The sequence below is a fragment of the Xiphophorus couchianus genome, chromosome 22 (genome assembly GCF_001444195.1).
Source record: "Xiphophorus couchianus chromosome 22, X_couchianus-1.0, whole genome shotgun sequence".
Lineage (NCBI taxonomy): Eukaryota > Metazoa > Chordata > Actinopteri > Cyprinodontiformes > Poeciliidae > Xiphophorus > Xiphophorus couchianus.
Genome location: NC_040249.1, coordinates 16,875,245 through 16,889,778, shown reverse-complemented (window position 1 = coordinate 16,889,778; position 14,534 = coordinate 16,875,245). Strand labels below are relative to the sequence as shown.

At 36.6% G+C, this 14,534-nt stretch overlaps 1 protein-coding gene across 2 annotated transcripts in view; it reads left to right on the top strand.

Annotated features, from left to right (window-relative positions):
* The window catches only part of macrod2 (mono-ADP ribosylhydrolase 2), a 476,756-nt gene that overhangs the window by 309,258 nt on the left and 152,964 nt on the right, over positions 1 to 14,534 (top strand). For both annotated transcript variants that reach the window (XM_028006473.1, XM_028006472.1), the window contains exon 6: positions 1,812 to 1,933. In XM_028006473.1, coding sequence (XP_027862274.1) covers positions 1,812 to 1,933 — 122 coding nt within the window. The remainder of the gene's footprint in view (positions 1 to 1,811; positions 1,934 to 14,534) is intronic.

Sequence of the window (14,534 nt, the reverse complement as noted above, 5' to 3'; positions counted from 1 at the left end):
TTGCTTACATTGGCAGTGAAAACACCTTGTGTTTTGTATAAAATATAAATGGGTAAGTTAATGTGTAAGGACACGTAAGATGACTGCAGGGCTTGCCATGAGTTACCTCACCTGAACCAGATCAAAATTTTGTTGATTTCAATATTGCAGTAGCAAAAACAGAACAGTTTGATGGAGTAAAATGCAAATGTATGGGCTGGAGTTGATCTATATTTAATTCAACATTTGGTGAGATTTACCAGGTAGTTAAGTTAGATGCTGCTTTACATTTGGAAACAAAATCCTCTTTTGACTAAGATGGATAATACACACAAAAATACAGACACATGAATTATGGTTCACAATCAAATACTGACTACAAATTGTTGAGTTTGAGTGCCTTTTGCAGGTTTAGTCTTTTCAGACCCAAAAACGTTGGGCATAAGAAACAGCCACCGCTCACTGAACAGTTTGTAGAAACCATGTGTCAATTTGTACCTGTCCTATATAATTTATTGTAAACTACTGACTGTCTATGGAAAGGAAATGTAATTATTTGACTACAATAAATTGCATCTAATAGTACGAGTCATTAAGAGTAATTTTGATGAAGTTTCATAAGCATCATATATGACAGGATTCAGTGCGTCCAAAATGAGATCAGAACAATAATTTGTGGATCTCTGCTGATTAAAAAGTCTTTATAAACAAATATCCATCCATAAATCTGTTTTCTGTACTTGCTTACCCTTACAGAGCCCATTGCTAGTGCCTATCGTTCACTGAGAAAGAGGCAGAAACTAATGTACAAGACAAATAATGCTTTAGATATAAACTTGTTTATGCTTTGTTTTAAAAAAAAAATGTCCTCAAATCATCAATACACTTAGAGAAACTACATAGAGAAAATAGTAAGTGGTTTAGTAGATGTGTAGGTTTGTTTACAGGTGTAAAAGGAAAGTGGGTTTGGATGAATATTGCAACATATGGGTACCAAATGGGAGTACGAGTTGTGTTATAAGTTTGGTGGGGAAACGTTCTGTTGTGATTCACAGTTGTTGCAAAATACATTTTTTTAATTGACATTGACGCGACCTGTATGACACTGACAATGCCAATGTTGCAAGGCAGAATGCAGAAGGTTACATTTCTGTCAAGTCACCATTTCGACTGTCTTATTTTCCTGTCATCACTCCTATGATTCAATTAAGAAGCTGCATTCCTCAAACTGGCCAAGCCAGTAACACAGCTAGTGACTGACAGGTGAAGATATTACTTTGTGAGGGGAAAAGAGTACGTGGAGACATCAATAATTGAGAAGATGGCATGAAAGAATATGTAATTGATTTCCTATCAAAGCATCTCAATTAATGCATTCTTTTGTGGCAGAGTTGCTTAAATTGCCTACATTAGTGATTGTCTCATTGCGAGGACAAACTTTATTGTCTTATCATTTATTTAGATGATCTTATAGATTCTTAAACCTCAAGCTCAGCCGTTCAGCTGCTATGTAGAGGTTTGCAAAAACACTTAATACTTATTGTTATAAAATTTTACTGGAATTTTAAATAACAGACAACACAAAGTGGATTACAACTGCAAGTCTTTTGGGGATGTCTCTACTAATTTGCACATTTAAAGGATGAAATCATTTGCCAATTCTTCTTCCTAAAATGGCTCAAACTCAGTCAGATCACATCCAGTACGAGCTATGGTTTGTTGAAAGAATGGCTTCAGTTGTAAATTCTACTGTCACACAAAATAATTCCAACTTTTATTTTATGATTGGTGTTGGCTATTGTTACAGAAAATATTTGCTCTTCCTCCAACAGATGTGATCCACACTGTAGGTCCAGTGGCTAGAGGTCATGTTGGCGATAAAGAGATAAAAGATCTTACCTCCTGCTATAAAAACTCCCTGGATTTGGTGAAGGAGTATGACTTGAGGACTGTGGTGAGTACAATATTTTTGATTTTCACCCTAGTAAGAGAAACAATATGTTTAAATTCTTCAGAGTTTAAAAAGCACAAAAAGTAGCATTTAAATTTGGAAAAAGTACAGCAGCGGAAGGATTTAGCACTTTTAATTTTAGATACAGTTCTGAAAATGGGCTTAATCTTATTTACTTAAACAAAAGGAACAGAAAACAAAGCAGAATGGTAATGTGTTGTCAAATGAAAGCTTTTCATGTAGAAAATTTTGGCATGGCATTTGGAAGATGTTCAAATAAATCATAAGCCTTTGTTTAAGCCTACCTGTCTTTCAACTGTAAATAGCTGTTTGTTTTTCTCTTTGTTTGAGAAGCGACTTTTAAAACTTTACCGCTTGTCAAATTTTCAAACGGTGTTAGATTATATTTTTTAAAATGGTTAATAATGTGCAACAAAAAGAATGTGATTAAGAGGGCATAATTCTTGCAATCTTTCAACCTTTCAAACTTCTTTTCTTTTCTTTCTTCTAAACACACACACTAAAAATCAGCATTGAATTGCAGGAAATTATGGGGAAATGAGGACAACATTGGTGCAGACGACCTAACATGTTTATGATGTTGTGCAATATGTGGTGTTTTTTTATGGGAGGCATCTGACAGATTATGCAAGTAAAATTTCCATTTCTATGGACAAAAAAGTTTTTATTTAATCTTATTGTTAATATTCCTTCTTTACCTCCTTAAACCATAATCTCTGTTTCAATCTGAACTTGGTGATGCAGTGTTTTAGACATTAGACCAATCAGTATCACACCAAAAAGCCAGAAATCACATTTTTGGTGCCAACCTACTGCCCTGCTGCCTCATCAGAGGCCAATCAGTGGAGGCACTCACCTACAGAGAGACATAGATGTCTGGCAGTCTCATTAAAAATGATTGTGACAAATCCCTGCTCAGCTGATGACTTATTGTTAGTGACACAGAATCCTTTACAAACTCCTCTTGGTGGCAATTAAACGGGCTGTGAAACCAAATGTCTGACATACTGTATATGCTGTTTAGAAGCGAGTTTGTCTTGTGATAGTAAGTCTTGTCATTTTTATAAATATATATGCACTCCACATCCCGAAGATGTCATTAGTGATTCATTGGTCAACAGTAACGTCAGTCCACCATTCTGATTTGAATCTGCAATGTTGAGGTGGCTGTGGCTATAATCCATTAGCTTATCACGATTAGCGTGTGAATGTGTGTATTAATGGTACATGAATGAATTTGACAAAGTGCTATACAAGTAGCCATTTACAATAGGACAATATAACAAACTGTTGTACTTACTTATGGTTGGTGATAATGCCTGTTAGTGTATTACATCAATTAGAAATTCGTCATAGTATCAAGGTATGTCACAATAGATCCCCGGCTTTGTTGTTTGGGCAGTGCATAGCTGTAAGCTCTCTAGTACCTTCAGCTGGATTCTGATGGTCAGCTGACCTGTAAACCTTGTTCTACTAACAGTGCTGCTGCCCAGCCTCCTTTTCAAAGCTTATGAGATTCCATGCATGAGCTAGTCTCACTGGACTAGCCAGGCTGTCCAATTTTGCTTCACCACACATAACATTTGCATATAGGGAATTTTTAGTTTATTAGTTTCTTTTTGGTCTCATCTGACCAGGACAGCTTTTCCCACAATTTCGTTGTCCCCTACATGACTTGTGCCAAAGAGGTATTTATCAGACTTTCTTTCAACAGCATTTGTATTGTTGACACTGGCCATTATAGTCTCTCACCTGAATTATAGATCTCTGCAGCACATCCAGAGTTACCATGGGGCTCTTGGATCCTTCTCTGATTAATGTTCTCCTTGCCTGGCATATTGGTTTAGATCAGGGGTGCCCAAAGTCGGTCTTCGAGGGCCGGCATCTTGCATGTTTTAGTTCTCTCCCTGGTGGTAGTAACAACCTTTTCAGCATGTCAATGTTCTTCTTAGGCCATCTAACGAGCGATGATTTGATTCAGGTGCGTTAAACTAGGGAAAGCACTAAAACATGCAGGATGCCGGCCCTCAAGGACCGATCTTTTGTTCACTACTGGTTTAGATGAACAACTGTGACTAAAAGAGGAAATGGAGGTCAGGGTGTTGCATTTTACAGACACATAGTGCCATTCTATAGTACAATCAAGAAACTATTCTATGTTCAGTTGTTACGAAAAATGCTTTATATATCAAAATTAACATAAAAGAAATTTGAATTTGCATCATAGCTGCATCTGATGCCTTGAAATTGGCCCAAAGAAGTTAATGCACTTTCTGACACATCCTCTTCAGCACATCGTCACAACACTCCATGATGCCGTATACAGTTGTTCTTAGGAACATTGTTTTTTTTCTGTGAAGAGCTCAGCAAATGTGCAGTCCATCAGCTGTTTGATAATAGTTGCTGCCTCTAGTCTGGTAGAGCTGTGTGGGGAAGGTGCGGTGAGGTGTGCTCTGTGGGTCAAGAGCTCGGTTGGATACTGAAGCGCTAATGCAGTGCTTTAAACAGGCGACGCATTGAATAAGCAAGTGCTTAGGCACCCTCAAATGGCTACCATGGGAGATTCTAGGATATTTTTCTTTAAATGCATGAATGAATCAAATTAACACCCCTTGTATGTTTTTGCTGAGGAAATAACATTATAACATGATATAAAGCTCAAAGAAGTTGCACATTTTCCACCCTTTAAAATATGTCAATTTGTTCTGTACTCCTCCCATTTGATTGAAGAGTATTCAATGACATGTTCAAACCTTGCGTCTTGGTCTTCTGCTTTTTGTTTGTTTTTTTGTTCTCTAAGTAACCTCCGAGGCCTTCACAGAACACTGGCATTTATCTTGAGATTAATTTACACACAGGTGGACTCTGCTTACTCCGTAGTTAAGTTTTGAAGGTTTTGAGCGCAAATAATCAGATTAAAGAGAGATAAATAATTGTAAGCCCCACAAGTCAGATTTCTATATGTAAAAAGATTTCAAACACATCCTTTCACTTCACAGCTATGCGCCGTTTTGTGTTGATCAATCATTCTGAATTCCAACAAAATATGTTGAAGTTTGTGTCTGTGATATAGAAAAATGTGCTTTCAAGTCGTTGTGCAACAAGCATATTTGAGAAGATTGAAGATGCAGCATCAGAGTTTCTAGGTTTTAATGTCCTAAAAAAATATCTGGGCAAGAGCCACAACAAACACCAGGTAACAACTAACAAAATGTTATTTCATTTGGATACGTTCTGAGATTAAAAAGCAAACGAGAGCTCCTACAGTGAAGCACTGGGTCCAGTCCACCATGCTTCCTCACAACAATATCATAACTACTTGTGTGCTTCAATCCATAATCGACCCAGTGCTCTTCTTGTTTCTTGCACATTCCAAAGCATTAGTTACTGTGGGCCCATCTCTTGATTTATTTATACAATAATCCATATACAAGAAACAGTGATCCTGTTTCACTGGGAGCAGCCGGGGTTCTGTCTTGTATTTATAAAGTTGAAATGTACTGAACCGGGCTTCAGTGAAAACAGTGATGTTCTGTGATCGACTGTCCTTGTAGATTAAGACTACAAGGACAGTCGATCCTTGTAGTCTTAAATTATCTGGGGCACTGTCCATTTTGTTATACTGTTGTTAATATTCTTCAACAACAGTGGAGACTCTTGGTCAGAAAAGAAAAAAAGTAGTTGGTTCTTACTTCAAATGATTGTATGGCCTACATTTAGCTTCTACATTAGTATCCGTGATCATCCTAAAACTTTCTACTTATTCTTAGCTAACAATCGTGCAGCTTCCTGTTGCGAAGCACACTATGGTCAATATTCTGTTAGTTGATCAGCCCTAAGCTATCGACTAATCCAAAAGTATCTCAGTTTGATAGAAATAAGCTGCAGCTTGCAAGATGGGCACCCTACTAAGTAGGACTATGGGTTGAATAAAATAGCGAGCGAGGGTTCATTTGAAAATCTTAAATGTCTGGCTTCTTAATGAGGATTTCAGGGCTTTAAATAGTAATAAGAGTCGAGACAAATCCTACCACAAATAAATTTAAGCATTAAGATTTAGTGATTGTTAGTTAATCTGTTAGAGTTCAGTTTTGCTTCAGGTAGCAACATTTTATTGTTGTCAGATGTGTGAAGGTCTTATTAATAAGAATGACACCAAATCTCTTGACTGAAAATGTTTTCTTCTCTACCTTAAAAAACTTAAGTGTTTGAATGAACTTTTAATATTATTCTTAGAAATAATAAATTAGCATACAAAGAAAAAAAAAAGCAAATTTCTACCCTTTTATGTCGTGCTGCGTTAGTCACAGTGGGATCAAAGACTCCCAGTAAAGCAGACAAATGCACTTGAATTAACGAGGGCAGCAAGTTTCACTTTTGTTCTTGTGCACACAGTCAGAGTGCACAGGTTCAGATGCTGAATGCACTTTTTAACACATTGGAAAAGTATTCACATTGCTTAAACTTTCTTGAATTTTTCCTGGTTACAGCCACAAACTTCAATGTATTTTAAAATTTGTTATTTCATCCACAAACACCTGTGGATGAAAAAGGCAAACTTGTGCTGAAAATAAGACACATTTGATAACTCTCTACTCTCTTCATATGTTTCCAAAGTAGAAATTGAGCTTACCTATGTGTAATTTTATCTCACTATATGTTTTGTGAATGCCTTTAAGATTGATAGGGAGTCTTGTTTTATTAGCACCAAAACGACAATCACAGCAGGCTCATCAGGGATAAGATTGTGGTGAAGTTTAAAGCACAGTTAGTTTATAAAAAAATATATCAAGATTTAACCATCTCACCATTCGCTGTTTAATCCATTATCCTAAAATAGAAAAGAATGACAAAGCTGCAAAAATGTATTGGTATTGACTAAGGCTATAATATTAATGCTCCTTGTTGTTTATAAACTGCTGTAACCTTTTAGTTTAGCTTTGCAGGGAGTGTTGTGCACTAGGCAAACTGACAGGAAGAGCAGTAACCAGGGAATCAATTTGATGACACCAAAAAAAAAAACGTTTTGGCCAACATGTAAAGAAATATATTTGGTAGAGATAACAATCCTAAACCTTCAGCCACAGATACAGTGGTCTAAATCACTTACATGTGTTAGAATGGATAAAATTGGATACTAAGTACAAGTGAAAATGTGTAGTGAGACTTGGAAAAAGAATGTTGACAGACATCATGCATTCTGTCTAAGAGAATTTTAGAGATTTTATGTATCTATGACATGTTTGTGTTTTTAGTTTGACTAAATGTAAAAATATTTTTGCCAAGAACTGTGTTGAATCTGCTGTGAAAGATGTTTATTTGAGAAGATTGAAGATGCAGTGTGAGAGTTTGGAGCTTCTACTATTTTTTTAAATTTGAATGGTTACTAAAAATTCTGTCAGTTGTTTTTGTTGCAAAGTAATTTAAAGCTGTGAGAAAAGAGGCATGGGACTGCATCTCACATTTGAGGAGATTCTTGATCTCATTCCAATGTAACTCTTTCATTTATTTTTATTTTTTCTGCTCTAGATTCCTTCAGTTTTAGTCACTAGATAAGGCTTTGATAGTCTTAAATTATTTAAGTACCGTATATGTCCAATATCTTAAACATGTGCAGGTTTTTATACAAAATGATTCACCACGCCAATTTTTTTCTAGAATGTAAAGAAATATGTAAAGATTTTATTTAGACTCACAGTTCCTTGGCTCCAAGGCAAGTTCATGCTATGTGGGTCTAGGACTTCCTGGGGATTGCCTCCATGTGAAAAATTACAATGAGGCTGAGCCAAGATGCCTGCTGTTTAACGCTGGCAGCGATGCTGTGTGCTGTATGAGATGATCCAGACTGTAAATTTGCTCTGTCTTACCATTTTTACACTTACACTATGGTTGTTTGATTTCAAAACGCTTCTCATTTCTGCCATTCAGCGTCTTCTGTATAACAGTAATTTTCTAAGTAAAAAAGGATTACAGTCAGGATCTACAGAGATTTGAAAAGTGCTTTCTTTCTTACTGATGTATTTTGTTTTTGCTTCTGATGCTGGAATGTTTCAGATCATAAAACATTAAAGATATAATGAGCTCCTCCAAAATTACTCTTTAATATGGAGCCAGTTTGGTTCGAATATTTTTTCTTCCTTATAAATGATGATATCATTTGCAAACTGCTTTTTGAATTTAGTCAGGTTATTTTTGAATTTGAGAAGCAGCACATTCTTTTTCATGACACAATTCAAGTCACTGGTTGGTGTCAGCAGGATTGTGGTGTGATTCTCTCTTTTTTTCTCTTTTGAATTCACCCTGCATTTTCTTTATGTGCACAACTTTGCTTATGAGATGTCATATAAAAAGAAAAACTGTCCAAAAGTACTTTGCATATAAAGGTCTGTGGTCTATGACGGTTGGTTTTCCAGATCATTTGACTAAATCTTATTTTTTGACCTGTGAGACAATGCACAGTCCTCCACAGTCATATTTTCTGGGTGGGTTCTGTAGCATCATAAGAGAGGACTCATGTGGAGCTACGCAGCGTTGGGAGTACAGTTGCAGCTCTGGGATTGTGAGCAGCACGTTGTTAAACAGCCTCCTCCACTGCTCAGTGCATATTATGCTACACTTTATTTTTGGTCTCCTCAACAGATCCAAATACAACATCTAGTGAGAAATATGGATTTTTTTTGTAGCAGATATGAATGTGCGAATGGAGATAATCATGCTACTTTGGCAGTCAATAAGCATGAAGAGGCTGTAGCAGGTTGTCAATATTTGCTTGAGCCCAGACATATTTAACAAGGCTAATAATGATTGCTGAGATGGATACAGCATACTGGATATTATGGTCTGTTTGCTAAGAGTTCTTTGTAATAGGAAAATCATGTATGAATTTATACTTGACAGGAAGCAGAAAACAATGATTTTCTGTATTTGCTTTGGGTGTAATGGTACAATCTGACCTCTTAGATATGATTACTGTTCAGCTCTGCACAGATCTGAACCGATCCTTTGGGTAACAAATCTTTACCTCTGGCAAAGGGAATGTTTTCCTCCTCCAAATAGCCTAGAAGTGATGCAAACTTGTAATAGGTGAAAGCAAGGCAAGTTTATTTGTAAACATTATTGACATGTAGCTAGAAGTGCTTACCGGGAAAATGAAGGAACATCGCTAAAAAAATGACCAATACAAGGAATGTAATAAAAGTGACAGTTAAATGTAAGCTTTAAGTAAAAGGAAAATTATCTAAGACCGTATGCAACTGAAACAAACAGTCCTAAACCATGTCACTGTGCACTGACTGTTAAGCTTTGGCTGAAGTATGTCAGAGCCTTATGTTGGTAGAGCACTTTAGTCTTCAATAAAAGTGGCCTGAGAACACAGCCTTGTGGAACCCCACCTTTGTTCCCTTAGGTTTATGCTTAGCAACTGACACAACATAGTTCTGATCTGCCAAGTAAAATCTAAACCAATTTAGCACAGTACCAGATGATCCCACCCACTTATCCAGTCTACCAGTCAGTATGTTGTGATCAGCTGTGCCTAACGCAGCACCGAGATCCAGTAATACCAAGACAGATGGAACTGTAAACATGGGTCTTCTGCCTTGGTTAGATATGGAAGGCTGCTTAGATTCTTCCTGGGAAGCAACTTTGGCATCTGTCACAGAAAAAAGACAAGCTATGAAAAAAGGGATGCCACCATCTGGAAGTTATTCAGGGTTAGACTGTTGGATGCTTTACTTTGCAGATCATATCAAATGTTCCTTTTACATTGCTGCTAAGAAAAACAGTATTCCCAAAGTTTTTTCCAAATCATCATGTTTGATTATAATTCCAGCTTTACTGAGATTGTGAAAATAAGACACAAGCATTTAACTTAATCCAATCATGACTTTGACAATGGGATGTTTTCTGAAAGTATTTGTCATTAAGCTCTTCTTGGCAGCAGGCAGCGGGGTTGGCAGCTGCCAGCACGGGCCGTGACAGGGTCGCAGACTGTATTTAGTGGCCTCCTGTCTGACTCCCAGGCGGCCTTGGAAGTGTTTTGTAGTCATAACACAGTGGCTTTGGAGCGATCCAGCAGGGAAGCCACAAATTGCCTGTTGAGGGAAAAAAACAGCTGAAAGCCAAGTGGATTGCACATGAATGGTGTAGAATGATAGGATTAACCACCCTTCTCTGTGGGCTCATTCCAAGGCTGCTAGAAGCATTAGCTTTCATTCATCCTGCTCAACGGTGTTCCCAGAATGCATTCCCCAAAAAACAATATTGCTCAGTGAGACAAATCAGGATGCACATTCTGCTTGAAGATGATAGCTGATAGCCCAGACTAAATCATGTTTGACATGAAAGGAACCAAAAAAAAAAAAAAATGCAGTACGAAAGGAGTGAAGCAAGGTGATTCCAAGGTGTTATTGGATATAACCTTGTCATGTACCTTTTTTTCAGCTTTTTAAAAGGATTCTCAGGAACTCTATGCCCTGAGATTTCCTGTTTCCTTCTTATTTATGTGGATCGATTCTTGCTTAGAAAATCTTTTTTTTTTTTTTACTATTGTACTGTGGGTCCATTGGAGACTCTTTCATTTTACTATGTTTCCAAATGCTGTCATATCAAACTCCAGTGATTTAGTCCCTCATCTGTTTCCCTTTGGCTTGCAAGCTCCCCAGATGATTAATTAGTCATCATTTATGTATCCTCTGAACAGATCGTGCACACATCTCTCCTCTACCTGCTTTTTTCCCTGTTTTGTGGCACATTATTATTTGAGAATGCAAGCAGCTTCTGGTCCTATTTTGTAATGACTGGCAGAAGGGAAATTTGATAATGAACACACTTGGGTTGTTGTCATTGCAAAGTAAACCATGCCATTAACTGGGATAGGATAATGATAGGATTACTGCTGATCTGCTTGCACAATGTAGCCACTTTTTACATCCCTATACAGCTTAGTTTTGTGTTTAGTATTGATTATTTTGGGTTTTTTCTTATTTCTGTTCAGCATTATTTTCATCTGCTTAAAATATTTGACCATAGTTCTCCCTGTCTGACTGTCTTTCCGTCCTCAACTTGCCAATATATTTGGCATCTGGGTTATGAAATAACAATTTGTGTATCTGTTAAAGGACTATATTAGATTCTAACTGCAAACAGTACATGTTATGGGCTTCTTGCCCCTAAAGGGAAGTTTTGTGGATTTCACACCAAATGTGGAGGTACCATTGGCCTCTTGGCTCTTTGATTAGTGTTCTCATTGTTTAGTCTGTCTGTTTAGTTTGACAATCATGCCTTGGTAGGGCAGTTGCCCTATACTCTTTCATTATTCAGATGATGACATAAAAATGTGAATATTGTTTTCTAATCTAACACTGCTTTAAACTTGTACACAACCTTTTTACTGACCTGTCAGAAGCTTTCCTTGGTCTATTAATGTTCTCTAAAAAACTCTGGAGGTCTATACAGGGCACAGGTGGACAGTTTATTAATTGGGTGACTTTTGGTTGCATTAGATTGTATGCAGAGTAAATGGGGCTGATTACAAGTCAGGCTTTTCAAAAGTTTTTTTTTTTTTTTTTTTACTATACTTTGCATTAGGCTGTCATATAAAATCTCAGTAAAATACATTGAAATTAGCCTTTTCAATGTGAAAAAGTAAAAAGTTGAAAAGATATGAAAAGTTTTGCAAAACAATTTAGAATATCAGGTGAAATGTACAGTAATGGATGGGAATCAAAAATAATAAGAACCAGTACTTAGTGAATCAGCATTGGTCTGATTTATTATGGACAAGAAGACGATGGATGTGTTTCCAACCTTTGCATACTGCTGACTGCTTAGAGCTGAAATGCATCCATCTTCACAGTAAATATTTACTTCCACAGTAAATATTAAAAGTTTTAATGCAGTGCTTCTAATTTGTAAATATGTTTTATTAACCCTTCAGATATCACAGATTTTCTGCCAAGTATGCAAGCACCACTGAGGGTTTGCATTTAAAACAGATGGAACTGTTTAGAAATAAAACTCAACCAATCAGTTTAGAAATTAAGTTAAGAAAGGCTATTGGGAGTACACTAATGACAAACCTGGTGAAGTTTCTTAGTGCTGTAAAAATGTGAAAATGCTTGTATTACAAGACTATTCTGTATTTTATTAAAAACTTAGATTGGCTAAATCTTTCAAAAATAAACTGGAGAGTAAATTTTACCCTTTCGGAAAAGACTGACTGACTACACAGTTAAACAACAATAATGCCCCAAATTGTATTTTTATTGACTTACGATCATCAAGTTATTGATGATTGATGATTCCTAAGTTATTAGGAAGTCATTTGCCTACAATTCAAAACTCTTAATTTGCTTTAATGGGTTTATAACTGTTGAGAGCTGTTGATAAGAAGTGTAAAACTAATATGTGGTGCCATTAAGAACATTTTTGCAGTAAAGGCCATTGGTTGTAAAGTAGCCTAAGCCAGGTGCATGCCTGCTGCAGAGTGTACAAATTCAGGCTCTAGCAGTCGAAAATCCTGCACCACTCTCTTAAGTGCACAAGATTGTCTTGTGTGTTTCAGTTTAAGCCACTCAACTGAATTGGGACTAGACTGAGGCCTGATCCACTGCACTGAATGCACTACAAGTACTATTTTATTCACATGTGCAATTGCTTACTGCTGTGCATTGGCATCAGATTGTTTTTATTAATTTATTTTTTCATACTTTTAACTGATTTCTATGAATATTAAATCAAAATAAAGTAGTATGTAAAAAAACATTTAGGAGATTATCTGTTATTTATCAAAAATGAACACAAATTGGAGCCTTTAGTGGAAAGTCTTTCTTTTGACTTAATATAAAAATGTATCCAGATGCTTAATATTAAAGTTTAACTTTAACTAATGAAAATCATCATGAGGATTGGTGTGACCACCTCCATGAAAACAAGTTTGTTTTTGGTAATTTTCAGGTCTAAATGTTTATTGGTGAAGAATTTGAGTTAGATAGATTTTCAAGCCATTGCTCCTTTATTAATGAAAATTGTGCTGTTTTGTTAGGAAAATATTAGTCAATCATATAATTAAACATGACATAGGTCAAACAGAATGAAAGGAAAACATGTAGGCCATTATGCACTATAAACAAGTTTATACAGGCCCTTTTCAGTGAGTTGTCATTTGTTTTGTAGCCTTCTTTAACATTCCTGCATGCATCGACAAAGGTTAATTAGACTGAAGCTTTTGAAAAGGTCACACAGCCATTTAAATTAGTCATTTCTGTTTGTCTGATCCAAATCATTGGCAACACTGGGCAAATTAGACCCAATTATACTCATAGTGGTAGTGGTAGTCTGCCATCTAGCTTTGAATTAATGACCACTGGAACCCCAATTACCTCAGTGACCTAATTCAGAAAGAAGCAGCCACAGCAGGCTAAGATGCTTCAGGTGTGGGTAAAGGTAACATCCCTCCATCAGTTTCCCTCAACATTGTCTTAATTCCAGGAGAGATGCAGAACGTTATGTGAGATGAAACTGTAGGATATGTAAAATATGACATTTCCGTAGAACTTGAGAGGGGTAATCAATGTTGATGGTACCTGAGAGAAATTATCTCCTATGTGGGTTGATGTGAACATGCTACTGTCTTGATTATAAGCAGAGCAAGCCCTTCACAATCATCTGAAAGGCCTGCCAGTTATTCTACAGAAGAATATCAGCACTTCCATTTTATGTTAAAATTTACTGACGATAGTAAATGCTCTTCAAATAAGTTAAGTACTAAAGCACAGTCAAGTAGTAGAAAAGTCCCTCAGCTCTCAAGGTAGTTTTACATCATCTTTTTCTCAGCTGCTCTACCTGGCTGTGAAGATTCTTTTGCATATCTATGAGGCTCGTATCCCTCTGCGGTACCATCTGAGAATAGATACGACAGCTTGCACCCAACTGAGGGACTGTCATAGGAAGTTGTTGATTAAACAGATGTTGTTCCTGCCAGGCGCCATGAGACAAAAAAGCATCAGAGTAAGCATACATTAATTGAACCAACATGAAGAATGTAGGAAATGTAGAAAAACAAAAGGCATTTTGGTCTATTTTTACTGTTTCTCCACAGCAGGAATGTAAAGGTGTCACATTTTCACCTCTGGTTCCACTTATAGATATGCTCAAAGAAACAGGAAACACAGGGATAATAGTTGGTGACAGTTGATGCTGAAACAATAGATTTTTGCAGACCACAGAAACCATTTTCACTCTTCTTGTAGGATTTGTGACCAGTTCCGTTTGTGTTTTTGGATTGCAGAAATTTAGGCTGTGCACAGTTCCTATAAATGCTGTTTAATGGTACAGAACTCATAATTTTGTGTCGCTTTTGCATTAGGAGATGTGGTTGATCCAATGGCAAGCATAAATTAATTGATCATCAACCGCCTCACTTGTACAGCAAACAGCTTCTTGTGCAGAAGAAGCTGTTTGCTTACAAAGAAAACTAAAACCCCAGGATTAATTTAATCTCTGGATTTTGGAACAATGTAGATACTGAAAAGAACAAAATTAAAAGAACAACTGGTATTGAGTTGCAAGAAAGAGATTGAGG